Genomic DNA, 20469 nt, shown 5'->3' with positions numbered 1-20469 from the left:
TTCCTGCAGCTACACTCGGGCCCCTCCCTGCCCCTGAGGCCTAATCCTGTCTGCTTTAAAAAAATTTTACAAATTTATAAATAGGTGAACTTGAATTCAATAAGCACATTTATGTAAATGTTGGACAAAATGGAGTCCACCCAAGTTTAAGTGTGGGAAGGTGGTGGCTATGCGTCCCAGACTAGTGCCTTCAAATTGTTACTAGGTATACATGGTTACCCTGCAGGCTTCATTTTAGCTCGATGAACTACCAGAAATGTTAGCAATCTGTCTTTTCAGATTACTCTTGCTCTTTTCTCTTTGCTAAAAGACAGATTTTGAAAGTATGGAATTCTTGGTTTTACATGTTTTTTAAAACAGAATTGCAGCAATTTTATCAGTGAATATATTTAGCTTAACAAATTTTTAGGGATCTGAAGCAACAATTATTTTCAAATAGTTGCGTGTTTTACCTTGAAGAATTATACTATCTACAAATATTCTATATTAATTTGTCTAGCTAGCCAAAGTTGTACAGCAAATATATATGGGTATATGTGCTTTCCCTATATATATGCACATACATATACATACATATGTGTGTGTGTGTGTATATATATATATATACCTATATATATATACACACACACACATGTCTATCTATTTATCTATCAAAGAAAAATGAGGATAGTGGATTTCAGCTAGATGTTTCCATCTTATTTCTTATTACTGTATTGAGATTGTCACTATAGAAAATAATCTTTACAAATTCTGTACTTAAAACAACCTCAAAGCCTAAACTTAAATATTTGAAAACTCATGACAAAAAAGTACTACGAACATATTAATGAATATTCTTTAGTTAATCATATCTTATAATTTATGCTTTATCATAAGGACTTTTCCATTTTAAAAATAATCAGGACAACTTAAACAAATATGTTTCTCTCAGTCAATAACAATGATCGAATAATAATTCTCTATTTCACATTCAGTACTGTAGCTTGGAAGTGCAGTGTGGGTACAGTTGCTACTACATTTATCATCTAACCATATGGTATAAATAACATACATCTGCCAAGGGGGAGAGACATTCCATTACAATAACAAACAATATAGACACAGTCTTAAGACGGATCAACAAGCGTCAGATATCTTCTTTCTTTTAATTTATCCAACCATTACCATGTAGCACATATATATGTCACATATGCCAGGCACCCGCTTTGACAAAAACTAAAAGATGTGTGCAACTGGGTCTATGGCCTGGAGCAGTACACAGTCTGGCAGGGGAGGTGGTCATGTAGGCAAATGATTATTATATGATTATCATCATAAATGTAACAGAAGTATATTCTAGCTGTCACAGAAGTGCAGAAGGAGAAACACATCCAACTGCTGGAATCTAGGGATGAAGTCAGGAGACAATCATGGAGAAGGTGGTCTTTGAGTTGTGTATGAGGTCTTGGTAGGAAATACAACATGGTGGTTAAGAGAATAGACTCCATAGCCTCATTATCTGGGTTTAAATTCCAACTCCCCTACATACCAGTCAAGGAACCTTAGGCATGTTATTTAACCTCCTGTGCTTTAGTTTCCTCCTCTGCAGAATGGGCATAATCACTGAGCATAAGATCATAGAGCTGAAGTGAGGATTATGTGAGTTAGTATGTATCAGGGGTTTAAAACAGTGCATGGTACATAGAAAGCCCTCAGTCAGTGTTAGCTACTAGGCCAGGGAGAGCAGAATGAGAGTAAGCAAGGAGACATGAAAGCTTGGACTGTTAAAACTACATGAGGTACATTTGTGTGGAAGGTGGTGGGAAATGGCCAAGTAAGTGGGACAGATTATGGGGAGAAAGCCTTATAGCCACACCAAAGAGGCTTATGTTTGTGGAGCCTCTGAAGAATTTTAAGAAACAAATTCAGATTTGTATTATAGAAAGACAACTCTGGAGCGGTGGGGAAAGAGTAGAGGGCAGAAGATTAGTTATGAGGTTACTGGTAAAATGAGAAGAGATATGATAATAGCTTGGCTGAGGGATGGGTAGGGTGGAGTACAAATTTAAAGTTATTTAGGAGGTAAAATTAATGAGTCTTGGTGACCGATTAGATTAAGGGAGATGAGGTAGGAATTGTGGATGAGTCTTAGATTTCTAGTTTGAATGATTTGGTTAAAAAGACAGGAGGAAAAATAGGTTTCGGGGATAAGGTTTTGGATTTGTCAAGATTGATGGGCCTGGAATGACCAAAATTAGTGTTTAGGTCAGCCACTCAAGAGCTGGGAGTCAAGATTTAGAACTCCTCAAGATTGAGGTAATAGTTGACATTGTGGAAATGTAAGTGAGAACATGACTCAGGCTATATACAGGGATTCAGGGATGGTTCTGAAAAGTCCACCATTTAAAGGCCAAAGAGAGCTGAGTCAGCAAAGGAGAGTATTCATAGAGAAAAGAGGAAATGTGTAAGAAAGTAGATATGGAAAATGATGGAAAGGAAATGTTCAAATGCAGGAGCGAGGTCAAGTAGAATGAAGAGAACTGTCTGCTGGAGCTGGCAATTAGGAAAAAGGTTAAGAAAACCCATGTTTAGTGAAAAATAATAGCGTAGAGAAAGAGACACAGTGAATCTTCTTCATTAAGACCCTAGATATTAGTTACTATTTCAGTCCAAATGCTAGGTAAATTCCTGGAGAACATCTATGGATGTGGTCCAGCTTCAGGCTTGCTGCATGAGGCAGATCTGACCTTTTCTCACAGACCTGCTTTCCTAGAGCCTACCAAAGAGCTTGGCATTTGTATGTGCCCGCTAAAGGTTGGTAGAAAGAATGGATGAATGGTTTGTGTTGGCCAGGGATCTGTCTTGGTAGAGTCCTGGGAACTCGTAATAGAAGGCTGGCTCCAGAAAGCATTAGGAAGTCCCCAGGAGTTGCCAAAGAAGTTCTGTTGCTTTGATAAGAACTTCAAAGTCCTGAAGTTATAGAGCTGATCTGGTAGTTCATGCCTGTGTTGGGGGAAAAGGGTGTTCTGACAACCATGATAACAGGTGAAGGGAATAACACCTCCAGTCAGGTTGATTCTGTTCTAAAACACATATCAACTTTTGGCTCAGTGTTAGTTGTGATTTTCTGATGTTTGCTTTATCACTGTTTTCTTATTTCATTCCTTCATCTCTTCAATTGGATTGTCAATTTCATAAGGGTAGGGACCTCTCCAAAGAGTATTTTGTACTCCCCGCAGCCTGTGTTTGTCCACTTGACCTCCACTGCTCAGAATTCTGGCACCCTCGGCCTCACCAGCCTTGAAACCAGGAATGGGTCAAGTCTGGACTGTCCACCCAGGCTGACGTCAGTCAACCCTCAAAGAAAAAATGTTCTTTACTTCCCAAAACTTAAGAAGGTTGAGCTGAACAGATATTTAGAGCAAGCAATCAGCGGCGCTGATACCGTAACTTCCGCCACTAGGTGCATGCGTGGGGGCCTTGCATACCCAGCCCTTCTCGCCTGGAACCCTGGGGATGTCCTACTGGTCTCCCTGTGGACACTGAGGTCTGGGAACGAGTCTGTGCCATACTACAGGGCATTACAGCTCCCACATGGCTAAACTCAGGTCTCCTCTGGCATGTCTACGTGGGTGACCTGATGCTGTCCAGATACCGGAAAGTGCGGCGGGGGGCAGAAAACGCGGCGGTGTTTTCACTATCCCCCACCCTCCCTCTTTTTTTTTTGGTATTGATGGGGACGGGTGGTTTGGGATGGAGCTAGCACTTCAGTCCTATTCCTTGTAGTCGCCCCTAGCTAGCTGCTCAAGTTATTTGCCATCGCTCGTCCGTCCTCGAGACCTGCAGACACCCCACCGCGGAAGGAGCGCGTGGGAAGCGGCGGTGGGTGTCCGTCGGCCCCCACCCCGCGGGGCGCGCCGGGCGCGGCGGGAGGATGTCGGCGCGCGGAGGGCGTGCGTCGCCCCCTGTCCGGGGGGACCCCCGCGCCCGGGGGAACCCCCGCGCGGGCTCCCGGCGCCCGCCCCCGCCCCTCCGCCTCCCCGAGGCCCGGGGCTGCCTCCTCGGGCCGCGCCGGGGCCGCCCCGCACTGCGCATGAGCGGGAGCCCGGCGAGCCCGTGAGAGGAGCCGCCGCCGCCGCCGCCGTCCATTCGCTGCGGAGCCGGAGGAGGAGGGGAGAGGCCTGGAGGACACCAACATGGTGAGGCGCTGCGGCCGTCCTCCCGCCCGCCCCGCCGGCTGGGGGCCGGCGCCGCCGCGCACCCCCGCCCCGGCCGCCCTGCGCCCCGCGGCGACCCCGCCGCCCCGAGCCGCGGCCCGCGGCCTCCGTCCCGCTCTCCGGCGGGGCGCTCCTCCCGCCTCGCCCTTCCTCCTTCGCCCCTTCCCGCCCGGGCGCCGCCGCTACGTGAGAGCCGAGGAGGCGGAGCGGAGCTGGGCCTAGTCGGGAGCCCCGGGGAGTTTGGGGCGCGGGGAGCGGCCTCCGGTGACCCTCGCCGGGGTCGGGCGCGGGTGGGGGAGGCGTTGGTGCGGGGGGAGGGGACGGGGCAACGGCCCTGCTCCTGCCCATTCCCCTCACCGGCTCCATTGTGTCTGGCCGGGGACCGGGGTCCGGGGTTCCGGGTGAGGAGCCTCCCCCCCGCCCCGGAGCCGGGGCTTCCCTCTCCGCCCCGCCGGGGAGAAGGAGAGACTTTCCCGGCGGTCCTCTCCTTCCTCCGCTCCCGGCTCCAACACCCCTCAAGTCTGCAGGCAGTTTTGCTTGGGGCGGGGTATCAGCCCTTTTCCTTTCTCCATCCTGTCTAATGCGTCCCATGCTTTTGGAAAATGAGTTTAACTGGCCAGTTGGTGGAGGTTATATTTACCTCTCTACTGAGAGCACTGGAGCCCGCTGAGCTTGGGGGACAGGGCGGGAGGGCGAGGGGCGGAGTACGGAAGTGCAACCTGTTCTCATTTCATAAAATTAGGAGAAGCAGACTTGCTACCTTTTGAGCGCATATTTCATTTGCTTGGGGTGAGAGAGGTAATTGCTTTATGACGCCAGTTAAAGACCATTTGTGATTTTTAAAAAACAGTTTGTCAAGTTATTCTCTCTTTTGTTTGGGAAAAATATCTTACAGGCTTGAAAACGTGCAGTCAAGTAGTCTGTTTACCTTCTGGTAATTATGTACCTGACTGTTAGACTATTTTTTAGAAGCGATGTTTGGCCTTATAGTCTGAGCACGAGTTGAATTCCATGCAGGTTACTATATGAATAGACAGTAAAAATGATGTTGTCCGTTTGCTCATGGGGAACATAAAGGCCTCTTTGAGGAGGGTGTATGTGTGTGTGTTAAGGGAATGCCCCAGTGTCTTTTGTTTTTAGTTGCCCTTATTTCTGCTGAATGACACTTATCTAGCCCCAGCCTCCAGCTTGGCCGAATTTTGGTGTCATGTATGGATATGTGGTTTAGTTTGCCATATATTCAAGATTTATGTTCAATGGCAAGTTCCACAAAAATTTACCATTTGTATTTGTAAGAAAACTTTGCCATAAAATAGAGGTTAATGTTTGGATTGATATTACAGTGTTCAGGGACCCACCTGGGCATCTAAACAATTTCTAATTTCTTAAGTATTTTGATGGTCATAGACATTAATCCTAAAGTTTCCAAACTCTCAACGTGTAGATGAGTAGTAAGCTTAAAATAATGAAATGTAATTCCCTGGTAAACACCCAAGGAGAGCACTGTAATGTATTCTGTTCTTAGTAGTCTCCCAGTCAGTAGCATCCTCTGGAATCCAAGGTCTTGATACTGCTCATTACCTGTTCAGGAATTCAGGATTCTTGTGATTTATATGAGAATTTAGCTTGGATTGGAGCTTGTAAGCTGCTTTCCTTTTGTTAATATTAAATTAGCTAGCTTTGGAACTTAGCCATAACTCATTTAAATATACCAGTAGTGACAGATATTACTAATTTAAAACACTTTGTGTGGCTGAACTCAGATCATGTCCCTAGAATTATCTTGGTATGCTCTTGCTGGTTTAGAAACTAAATCACCGTGGGCCCTGATAGAAGTTAGGCCATAGGAATTTTCTAGTTAAGAAATTTTTCATTATAAATATAATTGTTTCTTGATACAATTTTCGGGCCAAAATTAGTTTTTGGTCTGTGTAGTGCAGCTCATTTCTAGAGCACATGTATTGTCAGTTCTGGGGAAAGCTTAAGTGATGGGATAATCTGATATATTTTGTATAAGGAAATTATTCAGTCAATCTACCTGACACACCATAGAAAGACCAAAAATAACTCCAAAAGTAGACAATATTCTGTTACTACATAAATTTTTTTTTAAAGTTTTCAAAATTTCTGGGTTGTTTTCTTATTTGTAAAATGACAGAATTGGATTTGATGATTTCTCAAGTTCCATTCAGCTATAAAAATTTTGGCTCTAATGATTTTTATTAGATACGTGACAAGTGTGTAGACTGTGTAACCTCTACATTTTTATAGACTCACAGAATCATAGAATTTCCAGACCTGAAATGGTTCCTGAGATCATCTTATTTACTCCTCTTCCCTTTTACAGAAGAAATTGAGGATTGAGGAGATTTTGAGGTTGCAGGTTGCAAAATTGTTGCAGAACTGAAACTTTTCTCCTGGTTTACTATATTCCCCAGTATTTGTGGTACATGTAATCTTCTAACTCACAGGAAATCTAGAGAAATGGTTGAAATTGGACTTGAAATTATATTACTCATTTAAACACAGGAAAACCTAAGTATTATTAATGAATATTTTAAGTAACAAAATTCAAACTAGTAGATGATTAATGGTGTTAATTACCCTGTTTTTAATGGCTTTTTAAAAAATGTGTGGACTTTGAAATTTAAGATAGTATTTTGAACAAATACTAGAGTTTATAAGTCGGGATGAATGTAGGCCTGTTCAAGGTTACATCTGAAGAACCTGTTTCACATTCTTTTGCATACATATATACAAGTAAGTTAAAGGAGGGCCTTAATTCATTTTGATACTTATTTATTAAATACCTACTATGTGCCAGGCACTGTTCTAGGCAGTGTGTGTGTGTATGTATGTGTATGTATTTCACTGAAAGATGATAATCCCTGCTCTGGTGAGGGTTACATTTTAGTAGGGAGAGGCAAATAATAAACATAGTATATCTTTTTCTTACTATGTTAGAAGATGTTAAATACTATGGAAGAAAAGAAGTGTTAGGGAAGGGAATTGGCACTGTGTTGGGGCATGGTGGAAGTGGTGTTGCAAAATGGTGTCTGTACCACTGATGATGCGAATATTGAGCAAACCAGGAGATAAAGGAGTAAGTCACGCAGATAAGTGGGGAGAGAGTTTGAAAAACATTAAGAACAGTGTGGTCTGAGCAGTTTTTATAGGGGAAAGGGGCATGTTGAGCATTGGAAGTGATCAGGTCTGAGAAGTGAGGAGTGGATGGGGTGGGCATGATGGTGGGCATTGTAAGGATATTGGATTTTATTTGAAGAGAAATGGGAAGCTACTGAAGATTTTGAGTGACGTCATAGATCTTGTTCCTGTTGTCCCATAGTGTCCTGTTGCAATATTATAGATAATTATTTTTTTAAAGCAGTTTTTAAGGACAACAAACCCATATTATAATTTTTTTTACCATGCAGGTTTTGTATACAGAATTTTGAATTCTTTTTACTACACCTGTCCAATATTCAATAAAAACTATTGAGTTTACTTAATAAAACAACAAAACCTCTTTCATAGACTGCTTTTGAATATATTCTAATAGATTATATGTAGTTTAATGCCTATCTGCAGAAAACTGGGCCTTTGAGGAGAAAGGAGGACATGAACATTTATTGGGAACATGTTTGCTAGCCAGACAATTTACCACTGTTACTTTTATTTAATCTCCACTCAAATTTGTGAGATAGGTATTGCTACCTCCTTTTAACATATTTGGAAATGGTGGTTGGGCAGTGCTAAATGATTTGACCAGGTGAAAGAGGTAATATGTGGCAGAGCAGGGATTAGAAGCCTGGTCTCTGGTTACACATTTTATCTACCCCTCATCTTTAAAACAAAACAAAACAAAACAAAACACCCAGCAAGCACTCTTTCAGTATGTGTGTGGAATTTTTTTTTTAGTTTCACTCTGATTTCTTCCTTATATTGAATAATTGTTTCCATTTATAATCAAATGTTTTAAATTTTTAAGTGATTGAAAATTAAAACTTTTGGTACATATACTAAACAAGTTGAAAGTAAAATTAACTCCTTGTGGTGCGGTGTTCTTTTTAAGTTTTAAACAGCCGAGTTCATTTAAGGCAAATGGCTCTTGATTATGGTTGGGTCAAGCATAATGAAAATCTGTGAGAAAGCCACTTTTTAAGTTCAAGTTGTGATAGTATTAGCCATGACATTTGATGAAGAGAAATAGTTCCAAATAGGATTCAGTTGCTTTGTGGACACAAACAAGCTCTTGAATAACCTGCTGACTATCTAGTTTAGTTACTTTAAGTGTATACCCCTCAACAAAGAAAAAGCAAAAACAGAAAGAGAAGGGGAAATGCCACTAGAGCATCTTTCATCCTTTCGTTGAACCCATATTATAAAATTAGTACCTAATAACTGAGAATGATTAGGCTGCTTATTTACATTGTAACATTTTTAGGAGAGATTTACTTTTAAAGGGTTTCCTCAAGAATTCTATTGCATTACACTTTTGAATCCCTTAACACTGAACATAGTGTTCGGGAACAGAGATAAGTTGTACATGGCCCATTTTTTTTGTTATATTAGGATATTTTCATTTCAATAAACATTTAGAATGCTTATTTATTATTCATAGGATTCTGATATTTCTGGATTTAGAATTTGAGTAGATATTAAACCTTAGAATTAAGGGATTTCAGTTTTTAAGAGTCATTCTGTTTATGAAACTATCACATGACTGTTAATGCTAGTCACTATTATAAGTTCTTTAACTATGGAACTTAAAAATCTCACTTAATTATTTTTTGGTTTTGCCCTAGTAATCTTTGTTAATTTCAGATTTCTTTATAAAAGATGGAGAATAGCAAATTTAAATTAGTTACCTTGACTACTACTTGTTAGAAGTTCAATAATAAGTTTAGGAGAATCAGTTGAAATATGATGGCTAACATTTTAAGGTTATTTCCATCCTATTGTAGGTAATCAGGAATTAGCAAAAATAGCTTTTTAATAGTCAAAACAGTCTTCTCTAAAACAAAGTCAAAACATTTATTCCATTTATAGTTACTGTCATCTTTCAAATAACCTAATAATTCTGAGGATGGGGAGGAGAAAATCTTTTAAATTTCCATTAACAGAATACTTTTGTAAAAAAACTGTGAGGAAAGTCCTTTAAAAATATATGAAACCAGTTTGGATCTTCCAAGTATACTTACTGAAATATTTTTTTCAAGTGAATTGCCATTATATAAAACACCATTGGGTATGATAATTACATAGTAAAGTATATTATCTCACATTAGACTTGGTAGTACTAGTACAGTGCCTTTTAAAGAAGAGTTTGTTTGAACTATCATTCAGAGTGAGAGAAGTTTACAGATGAATGATAAGAGCCACAGGCCTAGTCATAAATAACTATTCTAAGAATATGGAAGGTTTTTGTTTTATTTTGCTTAATATTTGAAATTGTACACATTTACTTATATTTTCTGGCCGTAGCCTGTACGTGTATTTGCATTTCCTCTGGGTTCCAAGTCTTATTAGGAAAGGAAACCCTGACTTTCAGTGCCCCCAGATTTACCACCTCTTCGTATTTTAAGCTATAGATTGTCGTCATCTTTTTAAGAACAGAGCAATAGGACTACAAATACATTTCTTGTTGAATTACTTATCTTAAAAATAACCTATCCCTTTCTCCTCTCCCTTCCAAAAAACTCGAAAGAGAAGTTCCATTCGTAAACTAGCCTTTTTAGTTAGGGAATGTGTAATTGGCAATTTTCAGTCAGAATGCAGATTATTTACATTTGAAAGGTGAAAGGTCAATTGGTTACTTATTTAACTTTTCCATAAAAAAATGTGTGAAGAAATATTGCTCACAATTCACCTCCTTCCCCCAGTGCACACATAATTAGTCAGTGGTTACACTTTTGCCCTTTTTTTCCTCTTTCACTTGATGACAGTGTGGAATAAATAAGAAGACTGTGCCTTGAAGTAAGACACCAGGGTTCATTCCTGGCTCTGCTCCTTTTTGGACGAGTCTGTCTTTAGATAAATTGAGCCCAGATGCTTGGTTTCTTCATTGGTAAAATGGAATCAATGAGAACCACCTTGTAAGATTGTTAATAATTAAATATCTAGCACATAGTTAGCACACACTAGGAGCTCAAATAAATGTTAGCTGCTAGTTTTCTGATTATGGTATTCTTTCTTTACCATTTACGTAAAATTACTTATTTCTCTCAGTATTGTTCTTCATGGACTTGTAAAGTACTTACTATGTGCTAGTTAAAATTCTAAGAGTTTAACCTGAATTAATTCGGGTAACCTGTTTACAGATGAAGAAATTGAAGCACACAGAGGTTAAGTAATTTTCCCAAAGTCACACAACAATTAAGAGGCACGGGTAGGATTAAAATCCTGTCTAACTTGAGAGAGTGCACTCTTCACTAATCAAATACTGCCTCTGCAGGAAGAAGGGAAGAGGATTTCTAGGATTCCTACTTAGATTCTTAGCCTGACTTTTTTTTGCAGAACTTTGCTCCTAGGTGAAATTCTTTTCTAGAAATAGTAGGTAGTCTTGTTAGTTGAATTGATTTTTCCTGCATTTTTGACTTCAGACCTATAAGCTATGGAAAGCCCTTTTATAGATGAGTGGTTTGGGATATTGGTAACATTTGGCTTTATCAGATGAATACTATGTATCATATATGGAAAGTATGATTTTTCTGAACTTAAATTAGCTCTTCTAAGTTTCAGCTGAAGTTAAACTGATAATCGTATGGTAAACATGAAAATTAATATACAGAGCTTTTAGTGAGAATTATGGGTGATCTTTACAGTGTTTTGATTTTTAGAACATTTCCTTTTGTGAGCTATATTCATCCACTCCTGAGATAACTAGAATTGAGTTGGAAATTAATTCCTATAAAAAATAGAAAGACTTTGGTGTTCTAGAGTTCAGAATGAATTTGAAACTTAAGAGTTGAGAAGATGAAAATTCAGAATAATAGAAATAATAAAATGGATATTAATTTTTTTGCTTTTAAAAATATTACTAATTAAAATTATTTCTATTTTGAAATTGGTAGGACTTAGTTAATTATCATCATTTTCTATGTTCATTGTTTTTCTTGAGGGAAATATTTATATGAGGAATTTCTTAACTTTATGATCATTGTTATTTCTACTAGAGAGCCTTTCTGAATCCCTCTTCTATTACAATAGACTTTGTAGGTTCATTAGTAAAATATTCTTGGCTATTTATTCTATTACAAGAGAGCATTTCTTTCCTTTTCTCCCTCTCTCCTCTTCTTCCTTCTCCCTCCTCATTTTTGCTAAAATCAAAAACAATCAGAATATATCCTGTACTTTATACATTTTACATTTTAACAATATTGAATTTCCTTGAAAATTGATATCTAGTTTTCACATTTGAGTACTGAAGATTTTATTGCCTAATTTTATTTAGTGCCCATTCTAGTTCCTTTTACATAGGTCTTAAAGTAAATGGCATTGTACTACATTTGTGTGCTGAATCATTGTAGTTACCACATGTTTTTGCTCTTAGGAAGATGCCCACTGGGTTTGTAGTAGAAACAGAGAAAATCCATCTGTTTTTTCCTTCCATTTCAGTTTTTTATCCATCTTCTCATTCCCTATAAAATTATTTGCTGGCTAAACACCCTTTTTCTCTTCCTTAAGTTGATAGAAATTTAAGCCTTTGGTGCCATACTCTCAAAACACCTTGCCAGGTGCCCCCATATGGCGTGGGAGAAGAAGGTGGGAGTGTCACAGCTCTCCTAAATAGACGGGAAAAGGTCAATTCTGTATATTCCACTCCAGCTTCACTCTGGGACAGCCTTTGAGACTACAGAATTGAGTACATTCGCCTTAGTAGGAAAACAGGTGTTAGGATTTATTCTAGGCACAGAGTGGACAGAGAAATGAGAATGTATGATAAGTACAAGAAGGGGAGGGTTCTTAATCAGACTTTACAGGAATGGGATTGCTTACTACTACGTAGTCTAGCAGGAGCCCATACTATCAGTTTTCTGCCAGGTATCAGTCATTAGCCTTTATGGTGTTGGAAATGGGTAGCTGCTGCCCTTTTTCTTAAATCGAGATTGCCCATTACTAGAATTTTAAACCAGTTAAACTGTTATATTTACATATACATAGACATTATTTATTATACATACTTTTTTCAAATAAGAAATGACAGAATTAAATAATAATTCACTTGTATAATTTTGTTATTTGTGTGGGTAAGATTTTTTATTTTATTCTCCCAATTTTCTAATGTCTTGCTGACAGGAAGTCATTAGAGTGAACAGCTCTTTTTGGCTTGCAAAATTGACTGAAGTTGTGTTTTTTGCTTCATCTCTTCAAAAGTGATTCAAGTTTCTGGGAATAGTGCACTGAATTTTAATATTTATATTAATTTAATATTGTATGTTAAAACCTCAAATAATCCTGATTGTTTTGTTGCCTGTAACGGCAATTAAGAGAATGGGAAAAGGTTATACAAATGAATTGCATCAAGTTTAATTAAAAAGGAATTTCCAGGATGTGGAAATAGTTGTTACACTTCTAGGCTAATCTCCAATACTTTGTACAATATTATCGAGTAGTCACCGATGATCATAGTGACCTCAGGTACTTCTCCGTTCTTCAAAGAAAGATTAAAACGTGTCAGCATACTACATCTCTCAAGGGATAAAGGTATACTAAATTCAAAAACTAGTTTTCAGTAACAAAAGTTGAAATCAAAGTAGTTTCCTCTCAGTTAAAGAGTATATTAAAATAGGTATCTAGGATTTGATTTCATTGTGGGCTTGTTGTAATTGAATAATAAGTCTTACGGAGGTATTTTTCAAAAGGGAAGAATCCTAGACATTTGAGAGATGTGTTGTGTAATAGAATATGAATTATCTGGTGTTCAGAGGTGGTAACAGGAGGTTAGTGAATTTATAGTTTCTCAATTTAAATGGAGGACAGGGGTCGAGATTTTAATTGTAATCCTAAGCAGTAGGGTACTAACAGAGAGAAGAGTATGGCTGACAGGTCAGACTCCAAGGCATAAATATTTTTCATATTCCTAGAGATGGTTTTTTTTATATTTGATTTTGTGTAGTCTTATTTTTACTCTGTATTAGGTAGAAGTATATCTTTGGTAGTCTTTTTCCTGAAAACCTCAAAAGGCTTATAAATATATACAGTAAGCAGTGTGGTTTATGGAAAGATTATTAAGACTTGGATTAACGAGACCTTTCTGTTCTTGTCCCGTTTCTACTAATAATAACCTGGGTGATTTTTAAACAAATTCTTAACCTTCCGGGGTTGAGGTTTGCGATCTCTCACTTTGGGCCAGATCAAAGATGCTGGGATTTTCAGATGTGTTGCCATTAATCTCTGTCCTACTCACATGCTTTCCCTCCCTTCATTTGCAGTAGTAGCTCAGGAAGAACCTAAGTATTTTGCTGAGAGATGGTATTAGGATTTATGAGGGAGAATAATAATAGTGGGGAGGCTGACATTCCACAGGAGACCAGCTTGGGTGGGAGGGCAGGAAGAACATGGTCCTTGATACTAGGAGAGTGAAGGGCCTAATTGCCCTGCTTCATTTTGCTTAGGGGTCAGGTCAAATGAGAAATGAATCTGTGAGAACATAAGGCAAGTGAGAAGAGGTTATTACAGTTGAGAGGCTGTGCTAGGCTCAGGCTTAAGGAAAAAGATGATTCTTTCAGGGGAGAAAAGGGAAACTCCTCTTGAAATTAACTTGGTTGGAAGGATGCAGCGTACTTTTTCATATTTCAGCTTCTGATTTGAGTGAACATACTGAGGAAATTTTATTGATAATTATCTTGGTTCCAGAACACCACTAGGAGAAATGTAAGGTACTTATTCTTTTGCTTTCTCACTTTTGGTAAAAATAGCAAGAAAACAAGGGGGAATAGGGTTGGGAGGAGAATTGTACCTATATCCTTTATAGTGGGTTTTAGGACTGCAACAAACACCTATTAATCTTATTGTTACCCAGGATCATTCAGCTCTTCTGGCTGGCTAGATAATGTCACCTTCTTCCCTACCATGCCTTATATATCCTTTGGAATTTCGTGCTTGGTCAAGATTTTGAGAGTACCTGTACTTCCCTCCTAGAGCCTTTACACAATGTTCTCAGGATCCACTTTTAGAAGAAATGCAGGTGGTTGAACTTCCTTTGCCTCTGTCCTAGTTTCTTATCCAAAATGATACTAAATTTTGTGTTTTAGATTTTTATAAAAATTGTCTTTCTGATTAATAGTATATCAAAAATAAGTTGAGCTAAAATGTTTTAATATTTTTATGAGAAAAAAGTATTGTTGAGAATGATTAGTCAGGAATATAGAAATATTGAGTCTTCTGTGATTTTACATAGTGTTTCAGTTTATTTTCTGGTTTCAATAGAACAAGTTGAAATCATCGCAGAAGGATAAAGTTCGTCAGTTTATGATCTTCACACAATCTAGTGAAAAAACAGCAGTAAGTTGTCTGTCTCAAAATGACTGGAAGTTAGATGTTGCTACAGACAATTTTTTCCAAAATCCTGAACTTTATATACGAGAGAGTGTAAAAGGATCATTGGACAGGAAGAAGTTAGAACAACTATACAATAGATACAAAGGTGAGTGTTTGCTCGTGACTTTAAATATTTTGAACCAAATTTTCCAAAGTTATATGCTGCTTGTGAGAAGTAATCTATACATAGAACATGAATTGGGTGGATATGTCAGTAGTTCTGTAGATCTTAGAATTACTTCAAAAAGTAATATACACTTCAAAAAAATTTAAACAATACATAATAGATGAATAAAGAAAAAGTTAATAGTTTCTTCATCATTTTCTTATTTATTTTCCTGAGGGAACCAAAATTTAATAGCTTGGTATAGATCCTTCCTTGTCTTTTATGTTTATATAGAAATTTGTATACAAATTTTTTCTGAAAGTGGGGGATTTTATGCATAACTTACGCCCCAAAGTCAAAAAAGTTACATTTTTTATTCCTAGAGATGTGAGCAAATCACATTTGACAGAAGTATGTGAGTGCCTTTCTCTTTGTATGTGTCATTACTTAAAATTTTCGCTTTTTGATAAGTAAATATTGATAGTTTTTTTTTATTTGAACAACAGGTATTGATATTGTTGAAATTAGGATTGAATTGCAGAATTTATGGTTTTTCTGATGCTCTTAACAAGTGATTGCTGTGGTAAAATTAACTTGTTTTAAGGAAAAAAGAATTTCTGTATATAATACTTTTAATTTAGAATGCCCACTTAAAATATGGATATGCTCGGTAAAAATCCTTTATCCCTACATAGGAATTTCTGATTCTCTGAATGTGTATGAGTATGGGACATTTTTACATGAATAAATGAGACTTTTAAAAATCAAGTGCCCATCTATATATATATTCTCCTGTTCATGTTAAGAATGCTATTTCAGGGGCAAAATAGTTTTGAATATTATAAGGGGAAAACATTTGTTAGAGTAGTATTGCTTTGGTTATTGAGATCATTTTTTGATGGGACATAAAGTGTTATCTTTTTTAGTTTAAGGAGTACCATAATAAAATATGGCACAAATTTAATATTGCATTGTTATATTTAAAGATCCTCAAGATGAAAATAAAATTGGAATAGATGGTATACAGCAATTCTGTGATGACCTGGCACTCGATCCAGCCAGCATTAGTGTGTTGATCATTGCGTGGAAGTTCAGAGCGGCAACACAGTGTGAGTTCTCCAAACAGGAGTTCATGGATGGCATGACAGAATTAGGGTGAGTATATAATTACAATAGGAAATTAAGTACATTACTATGGAATTGAATTATGTTACCAATTTTTAAATGTACATTTATAAATTACTGGCCCACAAACATTGGTATTAGTAGAAATGCCTTAATATGCTAATTCCTTCCCATCTTACCAGTTTTCTGGGTTTTTCACGTTATCTGCATAGTCATTACAGCTTGTTCCATTTGCATTGTACTTTTATCATTTGTTTCTAAGAGAGGTTCTTTAGTATTAAAATAAATTACTGTGCTTTAATATTTAATATGAGTAAGTGAAATAAGCAAGTGTTATGTCCTAATGTGAGGCTGTGAATTCTGAATTTATAAACTCCTAGAATTTAAAATCTTGCAAGTTACTAATCACTTTTTGTTCACTTTATATCTTGGCAGCTGATTAGGTAAATGTCTTGGGAAAAATAGATTGAAAAGTCATGGGTAGAAGTTTTACTTATGGCCTCTAGTTAGTTGTCTATTGAGGCTGCAAAACTATTCACTCTGTGGATAGGTAACAGGCTGCCCTTTGTTTTTAGTGGGTGACTGTTGAATAATAACATCTACCATTTGTTGAACATTTATTTCAGGAACTGTGTTAAGTAGTTCACCTACCTCTTCACAATTACTTTGTGTGGGAAGTAGTGTTTATATCACCATTTTAGAGATGAGGAAACTGAGGTACAGAGAAACTAGACTTAGGTAGTATTAGAGCCAGGATTTGAACCTAGACATTCTGATCTTGAGCATGAGGAACATTGTAATCAAGGTCCAGACAAAACACACCAAAAATATATCAGTGATTTGAATAGGGTAAATTTAAAAAATTGTTTTATTGCATAACGGGTTAAAGAAAACTCTGAGGTATAACAGAGTTGACAGTTGCAAGAAGCTGCCACCACCCCTGGAGCTGAGGGATTTGGATAAGGAAGGAACCTAGAAACTTAAGAGATACCCACAAGGCTGAGAAGGAGAGGGTGTGGCTACTACAGAACACAGTGCCTGTGATGCTTGCCTTGCCTGCTGCTCTGATGAAGAAACTGGCTAGAGGCCACTTGCTGCAGAGCCATGTGAGTTGCCACCATTGGTGAACACTGCTGGGACCTTCCACCATACGGAAACCTTTGCTCCCTGCAGAAAACAAACTGGGATAAGAAAAGTTCCTTCTTCCTCTTTCAGCCTTTTGTTACCCTCTATTGGTAGACCCTAACAGTGAGCCAGCAGGCAAGAAAAATGAAGTCTCACAATTTGTAATGTAGTCCACTACAAAGAGTCACAATGTAGGGCAAAGAAGAATGTGTTTAAAGCTGAGAAGCTATAAATAAATAACTGATTTAGACCCTATGTTCTACAGCCAAAACTAGCCCTGTTCTGAATTTGCTGGAATTTTCTATGCTAGGACAGTTTTCATTAGAATTCAACTTTTTTTTTCTATTTGAAACTGAATTAATGTAAAATAAGAAACTTCCAAATCAAAATTTTTTAATTTACAAACTAATGATCTGGGAGGCATTATTTAAAAAAAAAAAAATCAAGAAAAATAAAAGCAACAATCAGAAGAAAAATGGAATGATTGGTTTGGTGGAATCTGTAAGAAATAGAATATTTCTACTTTAAGGCTGTTTATTATGTGGAAAGAAAGGCTTGATACTTGGACCCTTTTAACTCCTTGGAAGTATAATGCTTTTCAAAAACAGAAGAAACTTAATATTGATTTGAGATAACTTAAGCTGGAGATGGTAGGGGGCTCAGCTGATACTTAAAACTATGCTTCGTATATAATAAGTAAGTTTTGAAGAGAATTGCTTCCTGACTTAAGCAAGAAACTGCTTTCAGTTAGTTTGGAAGCTAGACATGTGATTTGTTACCATGTAAGAGTATCTACCACAGTTTAAACTGGTGATTTGCTATGTGGATTACATCTTATCTGTCCAACGCAGCTGATTTCTACAATTCAGTCATGTTAATAGCTCAGAGAATTATGTAATTAAAATAGCCCATTTTTTAAAAAAATAGTAATTATTTCTAACATTTAATCGCTCCAGACCTTTTCTTCCTCCAGCTAACTCCATACTTGTTTATGTAATGTAAAAAGATGAAATACAACTATCTGATTTTTAAAAAGAAGTTCTGTGAAATAAATATAAGCTGTCATAGGAATGAATAAGTTAAGTCCTTAATTTATAGTCAAAAAGTTTATCTTTTATAAACTTAATTTTACAATGTAGATGTGACAGCATAGAAAAACTAAAGGCCCAGATACCCAAGATGGAACAAGAATTGAAAGAACCAGGACGATTTAAGGATTTTTACCAGTTTACTTTTAATTTTGCAAAGAATCCAGGACAAAAAGGATTAGGTAAGAATTTTTAAAAATTATATTTGGCGTTTCAAATATATTCAACTACATTGACAGTGTCACTTTTGTTTTGCAATAGAAAGTTATATGTTTTGAGCATTAAGTCAACATGAAAATACCAGTTACTGAAAAGCAATGAGAAACAACTTCTGGTTATTCAGAGAACACCGTGCACATTCAATAATAGGGTTGGTAACCCTGGATACCATATGTAAACCACTGATTTTTTTTTTTTTCAGAACTACAATATAGAAAATAAATAGTTGTTAAAATTCCTTGAACATACATACATACATTTGTATTTGTTTTTTAGAAGATTATTGTAGGATCTTAGGATCACAGGTTATTTCGCTATGGATCCGTAAAAATAGCATTATAAGATTTCTGAGTCCTAGAATGCCAGATAAATCTATTCTTTTTTGGTTAGGACTGATTTGGAAACTAACAGAATAAAAAAGATAATTATCATTCATAAGCTTATCTAGAAATAACTCCTGTTAACAGTTTAGATCAGTCAATTTATACTGTGTGTGATATCCATACATTTGTTTTGGGGATGACTAGGGAATAAAAGCTACAGTGAAATTTATAGAAAGACTGGACAGCAGGAGATAATACAAAGCAGTAAATGTGTGTGAGGGTTTTAGATAAAAGTAGAAATGAGTAAAAGCAGAAATCATTGGGAAACGCTTCCTGGGCAAGGTGATATGTAAACTAAAAGGTTTGCTTTGGCTGGACAAGGGAAGGTGAAAGGTATTCCAGTGAGAGGATAGTTACGAATAAAGGTCTGAAACTTGAGAAGTAAGCTTGGCTGCTTTGCAGAACCTAGAAAACTTTGACTTTATTTTAGTGAGACAGCTTTAAATCACAGGCTTCTTTTAAAAACAGTACAGAAAGGTTTAAATTGGAATTTGTGGGCAGTGGGGATGCACTGAAGATTTTGATGATGGCAGTAACTTCCATTTAAGATGCATTTCAGTATCCCTAGCAGTGTGCTAAGTACTTTACGTTACTGCAACATTTAACTTTTAACAACGTTCTTTAATTCGGTAATTCAGCACCTGTCATATGCCTGATACATAATAATAGGGTGCTAGCTATTTTTTATTCTTATTTTGCAGATGAGGAAACTGAGGTACAGGAAAGTTAAATAATTTACCCAATGATGGAAATGAGTTTGTTTTTGATATTGAAAATATAAGAGCTGAAGAGGCTAATAGGGGCCTCTTGTGCTAATCCTTTATATTTTAGATTAGAGTGAGGAAGAGCAGTGAGAAAATGGTTATGTGAATAGGGATTAGAGCAAGGATGTCATTGAAAGCTAGTGAAGGGATGTACATTTGTATCGGAGATTTGGGCTTAAAGAGTGACTAAACATGAATTTGATTAAAGGTTCACAAAGTATCTGTAAAGCAAAATTCTAAATAATGAAGTCTCCTTTCTAATTGGTTCTTCAGTTTAGGTTAGATTTTATTTTTATAGGAAAATTCCTCATTTTGCCAGCAAACTAAGCTAGGATACCTAGGATTGATTTCTTTATCTTCTATCTGTGGCTACCAGTTAACTGGACTATTTTTTCTAGTTTCCTTTTTCCTGCCCACAAATATAAGTTGATTAAAGTCTTTTATTATCATGTACATACTAAAAGAATTATTTTTGTTGTGTTTAGAAATATAGCACAATGTTTTGATAAAATTAAAATGTTATGAATATCAATGGTGATTTAAAGGGGCTGAACCTATTTCTTAGTTATATCCCAATCCCTTACAAAATAAATGATGTTTTGGGGTGCATATGTGGTCTTGATATTGAATCTTAGTTTTTACTATACAGTGAAAATCATAATAACATTTTTATAGCTATTGAATATATTAATATGGTAAATTGGAATTTCAGATAACAGGAAAAATTGAGAAAAAGATTATGCAGATTATTATCTAATAAGTATTGAGCTTAAGAAAATGTAATATTGTTTAATGGGTATAGAGCTTTTGTTTTGCAAGAGTGTCCTGAAGATTAGTTGCATAGCAATGTGAATGTACCTAACACTAAGCTGTACACTTAAAAATGGTTAAGATGGTAAATGTTATGTGTATTTAACCACA

The 20469-nt window shown here is 37.0% G+C and overlaps 1 protein-coding gene across 1 annotated transcript in view; it reads left to right on the top strand.

Annotated features, from left to right (window-relative positions):
• Positions 1-4026: 4026 nt before the first annotated feature.
• The window catches only part of DCUN1D1 (defective in cullin neddylation 1 domain containing 1), a 28217-nt gene continuing 11774 nt past the window's right edge, over positions 4027-20469 (top strand). The window contains exons 1-4 of the mRNA XM_039850856.1: positions 4027-4178; positions 14628-14844; positions 15831-15999; positions 18234-18364. Coding sequence (XP_039706790.1) covers positions 4176-4178; positions 14628-14844; positions 15831-15999; positions 18234-18364 — 520 coding nt within the window. The 5' untranslated portion in view covers positions 4027-4175. The remainder of the gene's footprint in view (positions 4179-14627; positions 14845-15830; positions 16000-18233; positions 18365-20469) is intronic.

Source organism: Pteropus medius, unplaced genomic scaffold (genome assembly GCF_902729225.1).
Source record: "Pteropus medius unplaced genomic scaffold, Ma_sr-lr_union100, whole genome shotgun sequence".
Taxonomy (NCBI): domain Eukaryota; kingdom Metazoa; phylum Chordata; class Mammalia; order Chiroptera; family Pteropodidae; genus Pteropus; species Pteropus medius.
Note: the sequence above shows the minus strand (reverse complement) of the source record. Positions and strands in the feature narration are given on the sequence as shown.